The sequence below is a fragment of the Nuphar pumila genome, chromosome 15 (genome assembly GCF_984573655.1).
Source record: "Nuphar pumila chromosome 15, dmNupPumi1.hap1.1, whole genome shotgun sequence".
Lineage (NCBI taxonomy): Eukaryota > Viridiplantae > Streptophyta > Magnoliopsida > Nymphaeales > Nymphaeaceae > Nuphar > Nuphar pumila.
This window is the reverse complement of record NC_143263.1, coordinates 9,776,715-9,800,490: the sequence shown is the minus strand read 5'-3', so window position 1 is coordinate 9,800,490 and position 23,776 is coordinate 9,776,715. Positions and strand designations below refer to the sequence as shown.

At 37.6% G+C, this 23,776-nt stretch overlaps 2 protein-coding genes across 8 annotated transcripts in view; both read right to left on the bottom strand.

The window, feature by feature from the left end:
• Positions 1-309: 309 nt before the first annotated feature.
• LOC149814428 (ferredoxin-dependent glutamate synthase, chloroplastic-like) lies at positions 310-1,683 on the bottom strand. The gene is made up of 3 exons (XM_089990251.1): positions 1,638-1,683; positions 930-1,013; positions 310-830 (listed from the first exon to the last, which is right to left on the bottom strand). Exons 1-3 carry the CDS (start codon positions 1,662-1,664, stop codon positions 660-662), a joined length of 282 nt encoding a protein of 93 aa, XP_089846377.1. The 5' UTR covers positions 1,665-1,683; the 3' UTR covers positions 310-659.
• A 15,496-nt stretch (positions 1,684-17,179) lies between these two features.
• Positions 17,180-23,776, bottom strand: part of LOC149814427 (rho GTPase-activating protein 6-like) — a 47,172-nt gene continuing 40,575 nt past the window's right edge. For 6 of the 7 annotated variants that reach the window (XM_089988347.1, XM_089988346.1, XM_089988350.1 and 3 more), the window contains 3 exons: positions 20,228-20,297; positions 17,564-17,758; positions 17,180-17,489 (listed from right to left, as the gene is read on the bottom strand). In XM_089988347.1, coding sequence (XP_089844473.1) covers positions 17,304-17,489; positions 17,564-17,758; positions 20,228-20,297 — 451 coding nt within the window. In that variant the 3' untranslated portion in view covers positions 17,180-17,303. Of the gene's footprint in view, positions 17,490-17,563; positions 17,759-20,171; positions 20,298-23,776 lie in introns of all 7 variants that reach the window. The other variant, XR_016427819.1, reaches the window with a different exon arrangement.

Below are 23,776 nucleotides of genomic sequence, written 5' to 3'. Positions count from 1 at the left end.
AAAATTTGATCGGCAAAAGATCAAAATCCAAGCAGATTAGACAACCCAAAACTCTGGATTCATTTGCATGCACGTAACCATTTGAACTCGGTGAATTATGGGATACAGCGAGTTCACTTTATATAGATGGATTCAAACATGATAGGCATGCCTTGAATACCAAGTCAAAGACCTATATGTGAAGCATTACCACTATAAAGTCTGATCAAAGACAACAAAAAACAAACAGACTTCAATAGGTTTCCTAACATGCTACCATGCAAGATGGTGTCATTGATGCAACCTTAATATAATAATGCCAATTTCACAAAATTATCTTAGATTACAGGAGCTTATCATCACCATATTCCACAGGATATGGAAACCCATGAAATGTGTTAATCAATACAATGTTTTCAATGTACACTGGGAGCCACGCAGGCAACGGTAATGCCCCATTTGGGCTTCCAATTATTATAAGATGAAGATGGAGGCTCAGCATGATCCAGAGCATGGAGGAGGATACTCACAACTAGGGTTCAACTGGATAAGATTAGAGGCCCCCCTTTCATCGTGAACTCAATTTCAGCATCAAGCGATGCATGCCAACAATGAACCTGAGATATCATCATATGTGATTCCTGCTCATGACTTGCAAGTAATTCAAATCGGCTTATTGATCACAGTTGCCCTAGGCTGATTGAAGCAACCTGCCCTGCAGTTGTGCTCTCAAAGTCCACACATGCCTCTGGTGCGTCTTCCTCACTTGGGGGCACCAATTGCCAAAACAAGGGCAAATATCGATCCCATTCTCTAAGGGTAGAAGATCCTTTGCTGCTACCAGTTTTCTCCTAGAAATAAAATACATAAAGCAAACTTCAGAATCATAAACAAGAATTGCTTATTTGTTCGAGCAACCACAAAAGTAAATCATAGAAGATAGCACTGACCACATGTTCTTCTATAAGGCTCTTCAATTGCATCTGTCCAGCTGATGTGACCACCCTCTGGATCTTGACAATCTCCTTGTTTACCTACATTATTGTTAACAGAAGGTAGCTCAGAGGTGAGATAGGGGGTTCAGAGAACAAAGAATCCCTCTCTGAGGCAGGAAATAAAACAAAAATAGTTGTTCATTAAAAGTACAGGCTGAAGTTGAATCTCCCTAGAAATCTACATCATTCCAAACAAAACATCCACATTATCCACAAAAGTAACACCTATATCTAGATTTTGGCTGGAAAATAGAAAATGTGTACAAGAATATCATATAATACCAGTGGAAATGATCATTCATTATTTAACGGAAAGAAAACACTACAGTCTAAACTTATAACTTGGAAATCGTTGCTCAAAGACGGAAAACCTCAGGAAGCAGAAATTCATAGGGCTAGGCAACAGGTCGCCTGGTTTCTTGGATGGGCTAACTGGACCATCAATTTGCCAAGCCAACCTCAGCCCAGCCGTTGATAAAAATTGTAAACTTCTAGTGAAAGATAAAACATTTACTTAATAAGCAACCGTGCAAGCAACCAATGTCAAGTCACAATGAATTTCTTATCTAATGGATTAACAAATTAATAGCAAGTTTACAAGTGAAACTCAGTCATGGATTCATTCCTATTCTAAAAGCAAGTGAAGCAATGAAATGGAGGCACCTCAGGCTCAGGCAGAAACAGATTCATCTCCAGAAAGGGAAAGCCAAGCTCTCAACGTATTAACCAGTTTATAAACCTGAAATTTTAAACCTTATTGGAGATTCAATTTCTAACTTCTGAGTTCGTCAGAACACTGATGAGAGATGAATTTCAGAGCACTTATAAGAGAAAGATGATGCTGAAAATGGCGATTCTGAAAGAAAAAACCTAGGAAAACAAGGAAACAACTTCAAGGAAAACAGAATACAACATCTACTTTCACTCCTAAACAAGAATTGGTGATCTTCCAGACATATAACATATAATTTGAAAAAAAAAATCAATTCAAAACATTTACTCGTTGCATCAGTAAATTTAGATGTTCTGAAGTTCAGCAGACTAGTTTAAAGGAGTTTTTTTTTTTCTGTTTAATATTAATCAACTTTTTTCTTTTGATAACATAGTGCAATGGGAGTCTTGAACAGCCTCCAAAGCAACAAACGGTACTACTGCATCATGAAATGAGCCATTAGTTCAATCAACCTAGTGCAGCATGCCTTCTGCCATCTGCTCTGAATTGATCATAGCATAGCTAGAAAATTTCCCATATCGAGCACTCACCATGGCTGGGAATGTCATACATGCATACATATATACATATATATAGGGCACTTCTATGATGATACTATACCACCATAGCTTATGGTGGTATACACTTGATTTACATAGATCTAAGCTCCGAAAGCAAAATCTAACTGTTGTATCATGTTTATCATAGTCTATTTATAATTTTTATGTACATTTCTTTAATTGACAAAGACAGATGTTGAATGCCCTTTAAATGCAGGAAAGACCAAGCAAGTAAGGAAGGAGACTTCTCCATTTTCTTTTTCGAATATAAAAAATTGGATGCTCATGCCTTTCTTTGATAACCAATCGTCAAAAGAACCATTGTTTTTAGGTGAGACACACTCCTCTATATTTTCAGACTAACTCGGGTAGTTGATTCATCACTTTAGCAAAGTCATTCAAATCGAAATCTTATTCCTACTAGGATTACTAATTGCATGATCAGACAACGCTTTATTGCGAGCCAAAAGAATTTTCTCACAAAGAGATTTAGTTTCGTAGACAATACCTGACGGATTCATTGAAGCACAACCCACACCCATGGAGGGATCTGTGCGGATGGACGCTCCTTCCTTGCTCACGGAGTGGCATACCGAAAGGAGAGAAAGATCGATCGCTTTATAGGGGGGTCTCCCAAATGATGACAATGTTCGTCCCGAAGATTCTAGAGAAACCCTGGTTTTTATTTTTCTTTATTTTCTTTTGGAATTGTTTTTTTCGAGTGCGGGTCCCCTCCCACCGTCTTAATGATGTAGACGGGTCGGATCTAGGCATTACCGAGTTCGACCTAATCAGGTCTATCATAATCCAAGACGGGTTCGGCTACCTTAAAATCCCACATTTACATGTTTTTTTTATATTTTTAATCGGATTCAGATTTTATTCGGGCCGGAAGGGGATTGGAATGCAAAACTCAATACTGAGTTTAGATCATGGGATCCGACTTTAGCTACCGAATCTCACTAAATGGATTTGGATTCTGCTGGATATCTAACCTTAATACTAACTGTTTACATCCCTCCACTGGCCCAGCTCGATTTTGAGGCACACACTTGTATCTAGGTGTGAAAACGGGCCGGGTTCAGGATGGATCTTGCCAGATCTGAATCTGAATATGTAATTTTAACAGTAGATCCGAATCTGGATCTATATTTGAATAAGATCCAAGAAGGTAAGGTTAAATATGAATCCAAAACACAGGTGGTACTACTGGATCTGGGAAAAACAAAACAAAAACAAGCTATTTACATGTATAAAATGCAATCAGGTAGGATTTTGATTCTAATCAACTCTAGATCCTACTAAAAATGCTGATCCGAATCCAATATGAATGTACGTTCAAATTTTACTTAAAAGGATCCGTTTCCGAACATAATATGTCGGACTCGAATCAGATAACCGACCATATCCATCGGCTTGCAGCACCACTCGTATCCGAGCCTGTAAAATACTCGGAGTTGGATGCGAAGAATCAGATCCAGTAATCTGATTGGTAGAGTTTATAAAGTCCAAATAACGTCAAGTTATCGTCATTAGAATTTATCGTCTAGGCGAAATCTCGCAATAAAATAGAAACCATGTTTACGACGAAAAAATATCGGTATATATAAGATTCTAAACATGCATGAAAATATACAAGAATACATATAAAGATTATCGGAAACATTGTGAGAAATATGAGTTTTTTCGAAAACATCGCGATATATTGAGTAAAAGATAAATACGGTGTTTTTTCTGCGAGATTTTGTATTTATCGCAAAATTAACGTTTTTGAAAAAATACTGCGTTATTTTCGAGAGAAATAGAAAATCTCACGAAAATAACAGAATGCCTTTTGTTTTAATTTTTTTTTCACCCAACGACAAAAAAAGACACCCCAAACGCCGACACCTCCCCCGTCGCCCTTTGCCTCTCTCGAACCCTAGCACGCACCATTCAGAGATTTTGGCCGGTGAAGAAGCATCGGCAGTGGACCAGCGTCCGGTCAATCGGTGTCTGAGGCATCGGAAACTGTCCTGTGAGTCCAAATCTGTTTCTCTCTCTCTCTCTGTAGGTGGCTGGTGGAGGTTTTGGTGGTGGGATGGAGGCATGAAGCAAGGAGTGGAGTTGGAGGTTCCAGTGGTGGAGATCTGGGCCATGGAGGAGTTTTTTTTTTTTTGAGGTCTGGGAGGTGGAGCAGAGGTTGGTGGTGGCTTTGGTGCAGGAGCAAGTGTTGGAGTTGGAATTGGTGGAGGAGGTGGACTTGGGGAAAAAAAAGAACGACACTTTGGCCGCTCTTTTAGATGGCCAAAACATCGTGATATTGTCATTTATAATGAAAATACCATGATTTTTAAATTTAATCTGCTATTTCTGTAAAAAAATCTGTTGCTTTATATTTTTATTTTTTTTTAAAAATTTAACTTATGCATATTTTAGTTCCTAACTTTAATTCATTACATTTTTACTGATATTCTCTTTTATCAAATGGCAAAAATAAAAAATTTAATTTCTTGTGAGAATTTAGCTGCCACTGTTTTTCCTTTTTAGACTTGTCACTATTCATATGTATAAATAAACTCCTTCCTTGAAAACAATGCGTGTAGTATATGAAAAATGAAAGAGCAGGGTTAATTCTTAGTTTTTTTTATTTGTATCGCTAATAACATGGATTGCTATCTTTATCTACCCTACTCCAAATGTAATATATGTTTTTTTGGTATATATATACTATTAATTGGATACTGCAGTTTCATTAGGAAATTATTCCTGTAGTATAAGATGACCTTTACGGGGCTTTTTTAAATTTTGTTTTTCGCTTTTCATTGTGAAGCTGCTTTTTTGCATTCCCCTAAGAATTTGTGCTATCTAACCTAGTGGTGCACACGAGCCGAGTTCGAGCCGAGCCTGAGCTGTTCGAACTCGGCTCGCTTCAAAATGGCTCTGTTCAAGCTCGGCTCGAGCCTGTAGCCGACGTCACTGTCCAGGCTTGGTTCCGTTCCGAGCTCGAGCCGAGCCGAGCTTAAACGGTATTCCAAAAAGTTGTATAGGGTGAAGGGTTTTTGAGAAGCTGGGATTCAATCCCCGACCTCCCCAGACATTGCACAAATGACTCACCCTTACGTAGATCATTTGTTTTGTTTACTGTGGCCCAGAAAATTTTACAAATACTAAAAATCCCCTAGATTATCATACAGCAAAAAGGTGTAAGGTACGGTATCCAAACTCAGCACCTTTTGAAGAAGAGGCGAACTCAGCACCCATTAAGGTAACAATGACTTTTTTGACTTTATTTTGCAAACATGTCACACACACACACACACACACACACACACACACATATATATATATATATATTGTAGCTTTTTTATCGTAACCGAGTTCAAGCTCGGCTCATTTATGTTCATGAACAAATTCGAGCTGAGCTTAAACGAGTTGAGCCTGAGCCGAGCTCGTTGTGCATCCCTAATGTAACTAACGGGGGCTCCGCTTGTCTGGCAGCATCAGTTAGTTCACGTCACCTTGTGTTGGGATGTTGCAAGTTCGAATCCCAATGATAGAGTTGTATAACTGGTAGGGGTCTCCCTAATCCAGCTTTCTTTGTCGAAAAAAATTGTGCTACGTAAGGCATGTAGTATTTAGCTGGGTGATTAAGCCATTAAGCATGTCTTAGTTTTGTTTATGCTCTCAATTTTCATAAGTTTTTTACAAGTTCCAATGTGTTACATAGTTGGCATATTGATAATTGTACAAAATGAAGTAGCCATTTTAGAAGAAAATAAAGCTTGCCGTTTTATCTTATTGATGTAGTTGATAGTTGGTACTTATAGATATGATTATTTGGAATTCAAAGTCGATTTTATTTTTTTGCATGCAAATTTTAATTGTATAATTAGTTTGTTTTATTTTTTGAGAAATTATTTATATTTTATATTTTTTCTGAGATTTTACCAATAAAAACTCAAGAAAAATATTTTTTTTTAATATCTCATGAGAAATTCATAGTCAAGAAATTGCCGTTTTAAACTTTTGTCACTATGATGGGGAACATAGTCGATATTTTTCATTATCACATTTGTTAGTATGTTATTAGCTAATTTAGCTTTTGAAAATGCATAATAAATCATGATATTTTTAAATTTAGCTAATTTAGCTTATGGTTTGCTGCTGCGGATTGTGGGCTTCATCTCGCCGCTGGCCCGCCGATGCTGCCGGAATAGGTTGGACCAGTCACCCCGCTGGAGAAGGTCTCTCTCTCTCTCATCAATAGGCTATTTCATTTTTTTATGAAACGACTCTTCTTGAATTTTCCATATTTTTTAAAGTTTTCCTGTGATTTTTCCTGATTTTTTAAAAAATCATTTTGACCGATTCAGGACTCGTTTTGAAAATCCGATTCGATTCATAAAACGATTTTGACAACATCCTATAAACAGAAAGGTTCGGCTTTTCTCTCGTCTCCTTTCGACTCCTGGTCATCTTCTTCGCTCGCAGCTCTTCTTCCTCATTATCTGCAACTACTCATGCTAAGGTACGGTTTTGTCACTAACCATGCTCTCTCTCACCAACACATTCACCAGAAAAAAAGATTGAATTTCAGTCACCATGTACACGATTTTTGTCATACTTGGTATTCCCCACTGTCACCGATATCGCCGATATATTGAAAATAGCACAATATTATCGGCTATTTCAAGGTAGCCTATAATATCGGAAATATATCATGATATTTTCAAAATACCACAAAAAACAAAATATCGCGATAATATCACGATATTTGTTAGAATTTTTTTAATTTTAAGTTTGCATTTCCTATTTTTTTGTTTTTTTATATTTTAAAACCTTTAAAACATGTTTCTTTATATTTTTGAAAGAAAATAATGCAAAACTTATTATTTTCTTAGTTTTTTTGTTGTTATTTATATTTTTTTCAATTTTTTAAACTCCCGAGATATTCCCAAGATTTATCAACTTTTGAAAATCTCTCTGAGAAATACCCTCGCCGAGAAATTACCTTTAACCATACGGGTGACTATGGTATTCCCTCGACTACTGTCAAGCAAAAGAAATAAGGGAATCCTAGCATTTTTATTTGGTTTTTGATATGTTGGAACCGTTTTTCTTAATTTTCCTTGTACAACAGATGATGGTGTGAGAGAAAGGGATGCTTCGTGGAAGTAACCTTCGGTTTTTATCTAGTTTTTCTGGAAATTCTTTAGTAATTTCATATATTCGAGATTTTTCTTGCTCGAAAGAGCATGTTGGTGCTGCAGAGGATTACTGGAATCTCTTAAAAGAAAGCAGTTCTAAGCTGAATGTAGAGAAGTATCTAGGGAAGATTAGAACGACCATGGTCTCTTCTTGCGTCCAGAGAGTGCTAGCTAAATGTGGCACCAAGGACCCATTGCTAGGTCTTAGGTTCTTCATCTGGGCAGGTCAGCAACCCAATTATAGGCACACCCACTTGATGTATAGTAATGCCTGTGATGTTCTTGGGCTGTATCATCATCCCCAATTGTTGCTTCAGGTCCTAGAGGATTATCAGAAAGAAGGCTGTGTTGTTTCCATCAGAACTTTTAAGGAGATGTTCAGTCTTTGTAAAGAAGCCAAATTCGCAGAGCTGGGATTGACTTTGTTGAAGACAATGCCAGAATTTGGTTGCCAGCCAGATACAGTTTTGTATAATGTTGTTGCTTCTATCTATAGCACCAAAGATATTGATGTCGTGGAGAGTTTGGTTCGTGAGATGCACGAGCATGAGATTTATCCTGATATGGTGACTTATATTGCTTTGATTAAAGGGTTATGCAATAAGAATTGGTTGGATGATGCTCGAGGTCTTATTGGGGATATGAGAAATCATGGGTGTATACCAAATCTTGTTATCTATTCAACACTTATTGATGGTATGTGTAAAGCAGGTAAACCTGAAATGGCGATGGAACTGCTCGATGAAATGCAGAAGGGTGGTTGTTTGCCTAATGTTGTGACCTATACATCCTTGATTCAGAAATTTTGTGAAGATGAGAGATCCAAGGAAGCAATGCAGGTTTTGGACAGAATGGTTGAGAATGGGTGTTTACCAAACAGAGTGACACTTATTGTGATCTTCAAGGGGCTTTTGACAGAAGATCGTTTAGATGATGCCTTTATGTTATTAGAAAGATCAGTTCAGAATGGATATATGCCACGTAACCAATGTTACAGTTTGCTTGTGATGACACTTTTACAGGCGGGTAATATGGTAGAAGCAGAAAAACTTGTTGGGAAAATGCTTGCAAATGATATTAAACCAAATGGTTTAGCATGTAGTACTTTGATTAAAGAGCTGTGTGCAACAGATCGTACACTGGATGCATTTGCTTGGTACCATAAAATGGATAGCCAATGCTGCTTTGTTGATGCTGAAGTCTACTCCATTCTATTGTTAGGGCTGTGTCAGCAAAATCATTTAACGGAGGCTGCCGCATGTATTAATATAATGGCCAATAGAGATGTTCAACTGAAAGCTCCTTATGCGGGTCGTATTTTTGAACACCTGAATAAATGTGGACATAGTGGGTTGGATATGCATCATCTTGTAGATAAAAGGGAGCTGTGCTAAAACCTAGACGGTAACTGTTCTTTTTAATGGTGCATTTAATGTCTATATTTTCCTTGTAAAATTTGCTTTTTGTAGTTAACCAAACTCTACTTAATTGCACTTATTACTTGTATTGCATATGGGGAAGTCCACTCCCTTTTTCCATTTCTTGTTCATTAGTTAATACATAACTTGTACGATATCTGTTTGCTGTCCACTCCAGTTAAACATTTGATAAATGATATATCTTATTTAATCTTTGAGTAAAGTGAAGAAATAAATGGCATATCATTCATAGATTTTGAGCTGCCTCATGTAGTTGAGACGCAAAAACATCATGATTTGCTGAGATAACCTGAACTTTGTTTTATCTATTTTCATAAGGTAATCTGCTTTATATTGTTTACTCGTGATTCAACCAATATCCGGAGTCCTCTACTTTTCATTTCTTTGATATGGCAGTCAAATAGCTCCTCTAAGCTTAAACAGATCAACTTTCACTAGAACTTTTAGTCAAGAAGATATTGCTAGATCTTAGATTGCATAGTGTATCCATAGTTCAAGACAACTATTAGGTACAATAAATAAGCTATCAGGATGACAAGTGACAACAATGACTTGAAGGTTGTAGAATATCCATCAGAGGGTCTGAAACTAGAGCTTTTAAAGAAGCTCACCCACACCCATTGACCTCTGGCAAATAAAAAGATTTTAATAAACAGATAAAAAATATTAAAAACAAAGGAAATTCAGCAACTACCCGGAAACAATTAAAAAACAGAGGACAAACTGAAACCATTGTCCATTTCACAATCAAACTGAAATGAGACGGGAAAAAATTAAAAACAAACTTTGCAGTACAAAAGCTAATGTTGTCCTGCCCATCAGTAACCCAAAAAGGATTAAAACCCGCCGCATTTGTCAGCCAAAAACAAGTCTTCTACTAAATGTAGCAGCAATAACCCCAAAAAAACAAAAGATGGTAATAAAAATACAAACTAAATGAAGAGAAAAGATAGAATTCCTTCTAGATGGAACAGGGAACATCATCAGTATAAAATTATAAAAAAATGAAAAAGGAATACCACAAGAAATTTCCTTGAAATTACTTGATCTATGAGCGGCCAACACGTCAAGGAGTCTTTAGTGTCACTGTAACCAACTGCAATGCAGTGATTCCATATTCAATGAAACAGAGAATCCAACCAGCAAAAATGAAGAAAGCCAAAGACAAATATTTTGTTGGTAGCAAGCAAAGTCGTATTTCAATGCCATAGAACTCCAGAATTTCCTAGATTTTCTTTTGTTGTTAATTGATAACCTAACCCAAAGGATCCAGGGAAGCAATAATTCTCTGTTATTACCTTTTGAGTGAATGAACCTACTCCCGTCCCTACCACTTTGCTGGCTCTTGCAAACGTGGGAAACTTTGAAATATTAGGTCTAATTGCTCACTGTCCATACTAGATGAAATTTAGAAAATCCTTGAAATTCTAGATTTTCTATGTCCCAGACGCCCCTAGGGCTACTTTAAAATTTGACACTGTTCAATTATTAAGATTTCCTGGGCTTTCCAATTCATAAAACTCAGGAAATCTTTGTGAAAGTATGCCACAGAGTCCAGAATTTACAAGCTTTCACATTTTCTTGTTGCTAGAAAGAATCCGGCGAATCATGAAATTGTTGTATTTTGCACTAAAATAGCCTAATTTTACTCCTAATACTATGAGAAAGACTGAGATTGCCCAGCATCACAAAACCATTATGAAATCCTAAGACACCAATATTCAAGATCATATTAAACACAGTTTAGCAACATCTAGGAAAAATCTAGATAAAAAACAAAATAATATATACCTTGAAATACATCAAAAACCTGCTCTGCCCCTTCCACTTATTGCTAGGGATGGATCCCAGACATGTCAACTATCTTGGTCTCTAGCGCATAACCAATCCAAATGAACAATGAAGAGAAGAGGGAAATGAGAAGAAGAGGAAGGAGACAAAGAAGAAAAAGATAAGGACAAAGGAGAAGAAAAAACCAAGGTTGTAAGTAGGGGTGTCAATGGGTTGGGTTTACCTGGACCCGACCTGAACCAAACCCTATAGGGTCCGGGTATGGTGATGAATAAGAAGACCTGATTAAGACCTGGGTCCAGACTCGAAGGTCCAATTAATACATGGACCCGGGTATAGTTTGTGAAATTTTATACCAGACCCGGGCCCGACCTGAGTTCCAATTAAGACCCGCAAATTTTCAATGTAAAAATGATAAAAAAATATTGTTTTACCGGGTATGATCCAGGTCTGGTTCATGTAATTCTTATAAGGTCTGGGTATGGTTTCTCTTATAGCGGGTCCGATTAGACTCGGGTCTGGACCCGATACCATACTCAAAAATTCGGGGCTAGGTCTGGTTCTCACAATAAAAATGCAAACTATGATGTGTTTACATAAACAAAAAAACAGTGTTTTTTTAATGCTTAAAATTTTTACATAATTATTAATTTTTTAATTTCAAACAAAAATGAATACATCAATCATTGAGTATCATCAACATCATGCGATCGGGCCTCCCTCCCAGATATTTGGTTGCCTTCGGAGCTATATAACAAGCTGTGGTGGTCCAGAAGTTAATTAAATGAAAGCTGGGATGTTGGAATCAGATATTCTTTTAATTGAGCCCACACTATGCACGAGAATTAACATCTAGGGTAGGCAAAATCGTGGAATTGCAAACCATCATTCGTGAAGCTAGGATAATTATGTTGAATGGATGTACATCAAGAACTGGAATCTAAAATCTGTCAAACTTACCCATGACAACAATCATGGTACAACTATGAGTCAACTTGTGCAAATTTGTTTACCATTCAAATAGCATAATGAAGTTTGATATCCATAGCCCTGGAAAGTCTGTTCTAAAAGAAGCACTTCAAACAGAAGTCGGGCTACCTGTCGGCTGTAACATTTCATTCTTTGCTAACAGAAAGGGTCTGATACCTGGCAGTTGTGCCTGAATTTCTATTGGAGAACATTCGATTAATTGCTTTTTCATGTAATTGGATGAAGCATTTCTGTAACCTTATTTGCATTATCGCATCTTCGTTGCAGCTAATCAGAGACTTTATTTTTCATTGATATCCCTAGATAGGCACCATCCCAGCCGAATAATTTGTATTGGAACCAACCCATTTTTAGAAAACTCAAGTCAGAAATATGTTACAATCATGGATATTCATCCTATTCACACTTGAATTACCTGTACACAGAAAATTACCAAGACAGTTACAACCATAGACACTAAATATCATGAAAATTTTCAAATTTATCGTGCCTCTGAAGCCTGTTTTAAACAAGACCAAAACATCAGAATAAATTCATGAGGCTCTATCGTGATATGTTTGGAGAAATTCGGTTGGTGTAGTTTTTAAATTTTGTTTAATTTCATTTATTTATTTATTTATTGAAAAAGGTGTGAGATTTTCTTAAGACAAGAGACTTGTTTCCCTTTTACCATCTAGGTGGAATCACAAGGGGGGCAAGAGCCTTGTGAATTGTACCAACGTAACTGGTTGGCCGAGGACATGAGGATATATTGCAGTCAAGTTGATTCCATGACAATGATGTTGAGATGTGAGGAACATATCATTTACATACAAGATTGCACAAACTATCGTGGTATAAAACTCATGAGTCATACTATGAAACTTTGGGAGAGGGTGATTGAGTCTAGGTTGAGGAAGGTTGTCATGATATCGGAGAATCAATTTGGTTTTATGCCTGGAAGATCAACTATGGAAGCTATACATCTTCTTAGACAACTTATTGAAAGATATAGAGAGAGGAACAAAGATTTGCATATGGTTTTTATTGATTTAGAGAAGGCATACGATAGAGTACCTAGGGACGTTCTCTGGTGGACAATGATGAAGAAAGGTGTTTCTCTCAAGTACATTAGTATAATTAAAGATATGTATGAAGGAGTAGTAACCAATGTCCGCACTTGTGGAGGGGTGACAACCAATTTTCCGATAACGGTTGGGTTACATCAAGGATCTGCTTTAAGCCCTTTCCTATTTGCGATAGTGATGGATGAGCTTACGAGATCAATTCAAGAAAATGTACCGTGGTGTATGTTGTTTGCTGATGATATTGTTTTGATTGATGAGTCTAGAGCTGGGGTTAATGCTAAGTTAGAATTATGGAGACAGACATTGGAAGCTAGAGGTTTTAAGTTGAGTAAGAGTAAGACTGAATATATGGAATGTCGGTTTAGTAAGCAACGAAGTAGTGATGGGAGTGTAGTGAAGCTTGGTAAGCAAGATATACCGGTGAATGATTATTTCAAATATTTGGGATCCATCATTCAAAAGTATGGAGAAATTGATGGAGATGTAAATCATAGGATAAAGGTTGGGTGGATGAAATGGAAAAGTGCTACTGGAGTGCTGTGCGATCGTAGAATGCCATTGCGGTTGAAGGGAAAGTTTTATAGGACGACTATTAGACCCGCTTTACTATATGGTACGGAATGTTGGGCTGCCAAGAGACATCATATTCAAAAAATGAGTGTAGCTGAGATGCGGATGCTTAGATGGATGTGTGGAAATACAATAAAAGATAAGATTCGGAACGAAGAGATACGTAAGAAGGTAGGTGTTGCACCCATTGAAAATAAGATGCGAGAGAATCGTTTACGGTGGTTTGGACATATTCGGCGAAGGCCTAATGATGCTCCAGTTAGAAGGTTGGAGAAATGGGAAAATATATTAGTTAAAAGAGGTCGGGGTAGGCCTAGGAAGACTTGGATGGAGATGATAGGAAAGGATATGAATGCTTTGAACCTCACCGAGGACATGGCGTTGGATAGAAATGATTGGAGGAAAAGGATTCATGTGGAAGACCCAAAATGAATTTCTTTTTTGGTTCATATCGCTGACCCCAATTGTTTTGGGATGAAGGCGTAGTTGTTGTTGTTGTTGTTGTATTGTAGCCTTTTCTTATGTTAATCTACTTCAAGTTCAAATCAAGGTTTAAAAGCCTCCATAACTATCATCTACCGAAACCATCATTCTGATGAGTGCAAATTAGAGTTTCCAAAAGCAGAGTTGCAAGAATGAGTGAGAAAGTTAAATCTACCAGGGAAACATACTTTCGGTTTCGTGCTTCGCATTTGCTATGAAAACCGCTAACTCCTCCCTCTTTCTATCATCGATGGTGCCAAAGCCAACAAAAACACTCTGCAGCAGGTGATAGAATTGTAGATGTAGAACCTTTTCTCTGCACAGGCCAGGCGTGATGCCAAGAAGACTATTGAAGATTGCAGGGCTCACAATTGTACTTGGAGTGCTTTGCAGAGCTCACATCCACCAATGCAACCACCTGTACGAGCCCAAAAAGGTGCTGAAACAAAAAAAGTTTTAGAAAGCGCAACTGCGCAATCTAGCTGTTTTTCTTTTTTTTAGATAGGCAAGCTGGGGTTAGGGCTCCTACCAATTATACAACAATACCATTGGGATTTGAACTTGCAACGTCCCAACCCAAGGTGACGTGCACTAGCTACTCCTACCAGACAAACGGAGCTCCGTTGGGGCAATCTAGCTGTTTTTCCTGACTACAAAAATTGTAATGTAACAAATTGCACTAATTTCAGGCTCCAAAAAATTATGGTACCCCAGGTGTTTTTCTGGTCCCTTCAGACTCCGGATTGGCTGCAATCACATGGCACAAAATTTGTGCATTAAGCACCTGTTTGCCCTCCTTCATGCCTTGGGCCCCACAACTGACACGCCTGTCCCTAAGATGGAGGGTGATCAGGGCACAAATATTTGTGCAATCGTATTGCACCTGATCTTTTCACTGCCATCTAAGGGTCAATGCCCAAATACACATAGGGAACCATTGGTCTCACAGGTAACACTTGGTGCGCGTGGAGGTGCCCAAGAGTAGGGTTGTCAATGGGTTGGGTATCCAACCCATCAGGGTGTACCCAAAGCCACACAAATAACAAGTCGGATTTGATCGGGTTCAGGTTTTGTCAGATTATCTCAAACGCGGTTCTGTATAATTTCATAAGCTTGCTTTTACTAAAAATACGTATAAAAGACTCAAATCAGTAAGATATCTGGCCAAAAAGCTGAATCAGGTTGGATATCCAGCAAAATCAGGTTGTATTCTATTGAGTTCGGATCAGCCCAAATAACATTCAGGTTGGCAATTTTTATGTTCATACCTGAAAATTCTCTATTGAGTTCGGATCAGCCAAAATAATATTCAGGTTGACATTTTTTATGTTCATACCTGAAAATTCTCTATTGAGTTCGTATCAGCCAAAATAATATTCAGGTTGGCATTTTTTATGTTCATATCTGAAAATTCAGATTGGGGTCAGACCGGGTACTCAATACAAACACGGCCATTGACAGTCCTACGCAAGAGTATTGCAAAAGCCCCTTGGGACGTTATGCGTGGGGGTAAACACTTGGCTGATGCAGATTGGCCACAGCAAGGCTAAACAGATCTTCCCAGTATTGATGAAGGCCCACAAGACCACATTTTTCAAGTGGGCTCGCACGAGGCCTGGTCAGGATGACAGGAATCTCCTAGAGTCTAATACAGACCGCACCCAGACTATGCAGAACATATCCAATTCAGAACTAAATCTCGTTTATGGGTTTTTTCATAAAGCTAGGTTTTAAGAATTAGGCAAAAATGGTAGCAATTATTTATTTAATATATTTATATTTTTTAAATTATATGCAGTCTTATTTCTTACAAGACCAAAAAACTGGTCCTCCTCCGAGAAGAAAAACATATCAATAAGTGAATTTATTATCATCTATGTTACCTGCAAAGTCAGCATCAAAGTACCCAGTTAATTCTAAAGTACCAGCTTGAAAACATAATTTCAAGTTTATAATCCCTTTCAAATATCAAAATATTCTTTTACGGCTTACCAATGAGGCCAACCGGGATTACTTTAGTAGTGACTAACAAGGTCAACAGCGAAGCTAATATCAGGCCTTGTGCAAAGCATAACATACATCAAACTTCCAACAGCTTGTGCATAAGAGAAATTCAGTCTTTCTTATCCATCACCAAGACTATCATTCTTACTCAATTTGACATCTTTTACCATAAGTGTTCCAACATGCTTGCTATCACTCATTTTAAATTTGTTGAGTATATTATTTATATATCTTTCTTGACTTAAGCTTAAAAGTTTTAAGTTTCTATCTCGAATGATTTTAATTTCAAGAACATATAATATTTCTCCCATGTCTTTCATTTCAAACTGAGAATTCAACCATGACTTAGTTTTAACAATTATCTTGTTGTCATTTCCAGTCAAAAGAATGGCATCTATATAAAAGAAGAGAATGACAAATTTACTTTTACTTTTTCAAACATAACACAGTGATCAAATGTATTTGCCACAAATCCTAATGACGTAATTGACTTATGAAACTTTAAGTACCACTGACATAGTGATTGCTAAGTCCGTATAGAATTTTTTTTCAACCTATATACTTTATCGTCTTTGCCTTTTATTATATACCCTTAAGATTAATTCATGAAAATGACTTATTTAAGCTTACCATTAAGAAAAGCGATTTTAACATACATTTGATACAAATCTAGATCGTAGTGAGCTACAATAGCGAAAATTATCCTTAATCGAAATAAATTTTACAAGTGAATATGTGTTAATATAATCTGATCTTTTTTGCGAAAAAACCATAGCAACTAATCTTGCTTTAAATTTATCAATATTGTCATCAGACTTAAATTTCTTCTTTAAAATTTATTTACATCCAATGGCTTTTCTTTTCTCATGTAAACCAGTCAATTCTCAGACCTTGTTTTTCTCAATGAACTCAATTTTTTTATGACTTTTATCCTGTCTATTGACTCACGTGAGCTTATTGCATCATTACATGACAGATTATCTTCTATGTCATCCATATCTAAAGCATAACACAGTGGCTCCGACAAAAAAAATTATTAATCATTTAAGTAAGAAGGAAGAGTTGTAGACTTTTTGTGCCCAACCTGAGACTGATTAGAAGAAGATGAAGAGTTTGCATAGGCTTTGTCACTACTTCATTGTTCTTGCGAATCAACAAAATCATAATACACAACAAGATGATCATCTCTATTTATTTTAAGAGACCTGACCGCGCTAGTCTTAACCTGCTGTACCTGCAGCCATCAAAACCTCTGGAAATCCCAAGTCCTAGACAAGAATTGTACGTTAAGACTATATATGATGCAAATTTAACAACTAAAATAAACTTCCACAAATATAGACTTCGAAATCCTGTTATAATTTCTACACACAGCACAACACACCAACGGGAGAGAAAAATAAAGGGAAAAAATTCTGATTACACCAATTGCGATACAAGAAGGAAAGGAACCGCTTGAAGAATGCCAAATACAAGATACAGTTACAGGCATTAGGATATACAAAATGACTGGATTGCAGCCTCTCATCTTGGACTGGTCCATGGTGGAGATGTTTTGTACACAGAGCCTTGTGAATTAGGCCTATAACTCAACTCAAGATTGTGAAGCTGTTCCATGAGTTGGGAACGCCTCTCCTTGAAGAAATCCAGTCGAGTTGTTAGTTCTACCAGAGTAGAAGATGCCAGAGGTTGGCGCTGGTGTTCGTTTCCCTAGTGCCAAATTATAAGTCAAGGATACAGATTGAGCATTTCCAACTGACTGTGGGCCATGAGATTAATATTACCTCTGATTCCCCTGATGCTTTAGTCGCGGTAGAGTCAACAGCACAGATCTCATCTGTAGATAGGCTTGTTGAAGCCTCGGAGTTTTTGGAGATGGTTGGGCTTGTTAAGTCTCCTGATGGCTTCCCTTGGACCGACCTGCTGAAAGCAGATGGTGCAACCTGCGGCCTCATGCCCCTCCATGCTGATGATGCGTCCTGTGCAATGTTGAAGAGAGTCACAAGAGTTTCATACTGGATCGGCCGACACAAGATTTAACCATCGTATGCTTTAATCTAGTACTACAGCTATAATAATATCGATTGAAGCAAATAAATACATAGAAAATAGAATTATGATTGAGCAGTAAACAGAAAGCAAGTTTAAGCATGCATACAAGATGCCTCATGAACACAAGCCCTGTGAAAGATAAAAAAACGCAAATGAAAAATAGATACTGAAGAGAATATAAAATGAAAATTTCTTAAATATCAAATGCTTCAAAAAGGTTTCAGCATTTAATTTGCAATTCGCATATTGCACACTATAAAATTATAAATACATTTGATACGAGGATCACAATATTACCGCATGAAATATAGAATATTACAATAAACTGACAAGATGAGCAAGATTCATAAATGATCATGACTGAAGAAATTTTAAAAATGAAAGATGGTTAACCAAATTAAATAATCAGATCATAAAGCATTCTGGAAGTAATCATGTCACCATCCATGATCCATGGTGGTAAGTGAACTCAGAATGGCCCAATCTCCTTGGGTTCGATGGTGGAATGAGTTAATGGTCCAGTTGCATACTATTGATTCAAGCGGCCACGAAGTTTAAAAATTATAAGATCACACAAGTTACAGGACACAAAGAAACCTGGGGACGGGTTTCTTATTATTTCATAGAAATTCCTGGAACTCCCTTGGAATGCATCCTCCCAACATCCAGACAGAACTTATAATAGATAGTCCAGGCCTTTTGCATCAGAAGAAACAATAGCCTATTAAAGATTTCCAACACACCAAGACGGACTCTCAAAACAAGTTTGTCATGAAATTGCACAATCTGTCTCCACAGTCATTGATGAATTGAAAAATCTGTTGCACAAAATGGATAGAGCAGATACTTGCATCATTAACAGCATAAATGATGTGCAAGTAGTAGAAACATTCAAGAAAGAGAAATTCAGAACTTGCAAGCCTGCAAATGCCACAGAGAATTGTAGCAAGAACTTTTCAAGCACAATAGATAAACATCAATCGGATTCACAGCAGGCACTGGAAAGTTACTGCACACCATCTACAGCTACGTGTTTGAACTCCAAAACCTTAACAGTGGATCATCACATATCCAGATTTTTGTACAAGGAGCATTTTACAAGCACAAAAGATGCCTACCCTCCAAGCTAGCCACTACATGTGTGAATTATAGCACCATGAAGCATGAATTAGATCAACAGAATATGAAGCTGACAATCATAAAGAGAAAGCATTCATGAAATGCATATCGGCATAGTATGATCACGAGGCAACTATAGAAAAGGCCCAAAAACATTAGTCAACAACATAAGTGCAATAACCACACAAATGACGTGGTCTGAGATAAGAATATAGCTTTATGAACCGTGAGCAGTGAATAGAAGTTATTCTCCGGATGATCATGGGAAAGCACTTTTCAATCATTTCTACCAACTTAGGCCCCTATTATGATTTCAAATATTCTATTTATATCTCTTTATTCAGTAGGCCAAAATACATGTGCATATACAAATTGAAAAAAAAGAGAGAGAACAGCATAAAAAGACATGTACAAGTTAGACAAATATGAAACTAGCCAATTAACCCTCTAAAGTTCACACGGACATATCAGCCAAATGAAAATAGCATAAAAAGACATGCACGAGTTAGACAAATATGAAACTAGACAATTCACCCTCTAAAGTTCACATGGACATATCAGCCATATGAAAACAGAAACTAATTTCACTCAATCTTCCTACAATAATTTCTTTATTGAAGCACTGGCTAATTGGCCATCTGATCTAACATGTAGCTTGAGAAACGATTTGGAGCCAATCTCTTCTCCAATTAAGAGAAAGCAAACTTCACAATTTCTTGGTCTTATTTAAATTCCCAGTTCTGTGCAATATATTTTGCCCCAAAACATATCCCAGACCAGTAGAAAACTACAAGTCTATAACAAAACAGAACCCGTGTTCCCAGTATGCATCCATTTGAACTCAGTATTCACTGTGATGCTAGTCATCATCAGTAGCACCATTTCCTCCTCCACATTCATATGACCATCCCATGAGATTCTGTGGCCCATATTGTTGTACCATGCACAAAACCAAGCAGCTTTAAATTTTTTATGACCTACATGCATTCCATCACTGGAATAACAAAATCAATTGAGAGATATCTGAAAAGGTAGAGAATAGAACTGCAGACATGAGATGACAACCAATTTATATGCATTAGATTAAGAGTTTATGTGGAAACCAATGAGGTCCAAGCTATAAAAGTTTCACATTAATCCCCAAAACTTATCAAGCAGTATTTTTTAATCACGAGGTAAACTGGACAAACAAATGCCATAAGAAAGGTGATAAAAGATTACTCAAATTTGTTGTTAAAAAAAACTTCGCAGAAGTAACTTGGAGATAGATCGACGACCTCACTTCTCTGCGCCCTTTCATAATTACAGAAAGCCAGAGTTGAATCAAAATCCTGTTGAAAGATTTTCCTGCAACATGACATATTTAATGTCAAAAAGAAAACTAACAAAATTCAAAGCTACATGACACAGATAATGTTAAAATTGCATACACATATAATATGTATGAATCACTAGAATATGAGAACCGAAATATGAGAACTGGAAATATTGGCATTTTCAACACTTTTTTTGCAAATCCAACCATGTGGATGTGCTTGACATGATGAATTTGCTAGGAATGAACCATTGGATTGTGTATTTTCAATGAAAATATGTTTTTTTAATGCTTGAATATTTATGAAGAATATGAGCCATTGGTTTTAAAGCCTTAAAAAAACTCATTTATGCATCAAAATCGGATGATTCAAGAGTGTGTTCATATGAAACCAAGCATGTAGATCACATCCATACGGTTAGATTCAAGAGAAAAGAATAACAAATTTATGAAAATTGTGGTTCACACGTAGTTCTCATATTCTAGTCACTCTAATATGTATATATACAATATATATATACATATATATTTGTTGTAAATATGTTGTAAATATTTTTCCTTTCATTCTTTTTCTTTTCTTCTAGTTTAGTTCGATTTGAACTAGTCAACATAATGTTGACTAGTCAATATAGCTGTTGGAGCTAGTCCAATGGCTACAAATAGAGCCGTTGGTAGGGATGGTAGTGGACCGGGGGAAAGCGGCGGCCCGCCTCGCCCTGTTTGGACCGAGGATGAAGGGTATGAAACGGGGATGGAGCCGGGGACGAAGGTTAAAATCCATCCCCGGTCGGGGATGGAGGTGGGGATCGACTTACACTTTTCCCCAACGTTTAAAAACTCGCCAAGTCAACTCGTTGACTCGGCTCGGCTCGGCCCTCCAGCGAGTCAACCCGGTAAGGCATACTCGGGTTGCCAAGACTCGGGCATGACTCGGCTTGACTCGGCCGAGTCACGAGTCACGTTAAACTCGGGCGAGTTCTATCGTTTTCGGATTTACAAAACTCGCTGGAGGACTCGCGCGACTCGGGACGAGTCATGGGTCAAATATAACCGGACAACTCGGATGGTTTGTGTTAATGGCATTTTTGCAATATTATTTCTTTTACCCTTTAAGTTGTTAACGAAAAGTCGAAAACCCTTAAGGTTTTCACTGTTCATTGTGTTCAACCCTCGCCTGAAGAGAGGAAAAGCCAAGAAGGTGCGGCTGCAGCTCCAGCCATCCGACGAGAACTCCGGCGAGAAAAGCGACGCCAGAAAGGAGTATCCGGCGTGAACAGTGACGCCGACGTGAACAGTGACGCCGGCGTGAACAGTGTTTATTTTTTTTGCGTTTTGTATTTGCATCGCGAACAGTAACTCCGGCGTGAACAGTGACGCCGACGAAGGCACATCGACGGTGAATACTGAATAGTAAGGCATCGTCGCAGCTCCGACGTGTCTTCTCCAGCAAAAATAGTGCATCGGCGAGATTTTTCGACGCCACCAGGTATGTTTTTTCAAATTTTCCCCTTTTGTGTTTCTTTCTGCCGCTGCGATAATTTCCGGCAAGATTTTCCAACGAGTTTTGTAAAGGATTCAAGGATTCAAGGTGGTCCTTCGGCTGCTGCGACCTCGCCAGTGAGGTGTATGCCTCAGTACTTGAAGCGTACGCCTCACATACGAGGCGTACGCTTCAGTACTTGAAGCGTACGCCTCACAGGCGAGGCGCACACTCTAGGTACTGAGGCGCACGCTATCGATATTGTCTCAAAGCATGCTAATTTATCATGCCTTTGCTTTTGATTCGATGAAATTTATCTTTCATCCTTCCAAGAGATCCAAACTAAAGGTGCTCATTTTTACAGCACGTTCTTGCTTTCTCCACACCAAATCATGTCACTTCAAATCCTTCCATCAAATTCCAAACTTTCATTTGGCTCTCTATGCTTGGGGGAATTGTGTCCAAGGACAATCTGAATCACTATATGATAAACATATTGTATATCCATGCATGTACACATACAACCCTGCACACTGAAATTCTGATGACTTAAGGAGTTTTTTCACAGATTCACGTGCTTGTCATCGTGAAACCAAAACGAGGTTTGTCATCGTGAAACCGAGATCAAGCTTTTCACACCCAGACTTGGTTAGATCCACGCGCTTGTCGACTTTCACGTTGATGGGATGAAGAAGAGGCAGCTCTTTACTCCCAGACGTCACGTTGCTCTGATACCATGTAAGAAAGGAGTCCTTGATCTCTACACAGACCTGTCATCGAGAGAGAGAGAGAGAGAGAGAGAGAGATTCCAAAGAAAGGGCGTCAGAGCCTTGTGGTTGCGCCTTTCATTCTATTAATATGTTGAGTATAAAATACTAGGGTACAGAAATACCCCTTAATAACATGCTAATTTACATTATACATTGATTGGGTCTGGACCCGATCCAGTATATAAATCGGGTCAGGTCCTGCATATACATAATGATGACTTCTTTTCAATAGGATCCTTTAGAGATACAAAGCTAGACTAGTTGTCAAAAGATATTTGCAAGCGTATGATAGATTATGAAGAAACTTTTGCTCATGTTGCACGCATGACCGCTGTTAGAACCCTTATTGCAGTTGTTTCACTTAAAAATCAGTCCATGTATCAAATGAACGTTAAAAATGCTTTCCTCAATGGAAATCTTATGAAAGAAGTATACATGGAGGCACCCCTCAGGTATGGGCAAGGGAAGGCTCTTCGCTTAACAAAAGGCATTGTATGTCTTGAAACAAGCTCCCAAAGCTTGATATGATAGATTTAGTAGAGTTATGATTGATATTGCTCTATTTTTTAAGGATTCTGATATAGGTATTATCATTTTGCTCCTCTATGTTGATGATATGATCATCACCAGAGGCGACAAACAAGGATTTCAAAAATATTAAAATGATTCTTAAAATTAATTTTGAAATGATTGATTTAGGTTATTTAAGATACTTTCTAGGTATAGAGGTTGCTTATTCTCCTAGAAAGTATTTATTATCTCAGTCCAAGTTTCATTCTGATATTATTCTTTAAGTCTAGTATTATGGATGGCAAGAGGGTTGATACTCCCAAAGTGACAAATGTCAAAATGAAAATTGATGATGGAGAACCTCTTGATGATCCAACACCTTATCAACAGCTTATTGGATCCCTTTCTTATTTGTCAATTACTAGGCTTGATATAGCATACGTTGTACACACAACTAATCAGTTTTAGCATGCTCCTACATTTGTTCACATGGGAGTTGTTTTTTGTATCATTAGATATGTTAAAAACTCTATTTCTAAAGGCATATTTATGTCTTTTTTCATATGCTTTAGACTTACTTGCATATATTGATGTAGATTGGGGAGGTGATCCCAACAATAGGCACTCAACCACAGGTTTTTGTTTTTCTTAGGTGAATCTCTAATCTCGTGAAGGTGGAAAAAGCAATAAAAGGTCTCTCTTTATTCGACAGAAGTTGAATATCAAACCATGACCACTACTACTACAATGG

Coding starts and splice junctions, on each gene's coding strand:
- LOC149814428 (XM_089990251.1), bottom strand. CDS start 1,664: ATGAATCTGTTTCTGCCTGAGCCTGAG. Junction 1,014..1,637: donor TGTTTCTGCCTGAGCCTGAG/GTGCCTCCATTT, acceptor ACAATAATGTAG/GTAAACAAGGAGATTGTCAA. Junction 831..929: donor GCCTTATAGAAGAACATGTG/GTCAGTGCTATC, acceptor TTTTATTTCTAG/GAGAAAACTGGTAGCAGCAA.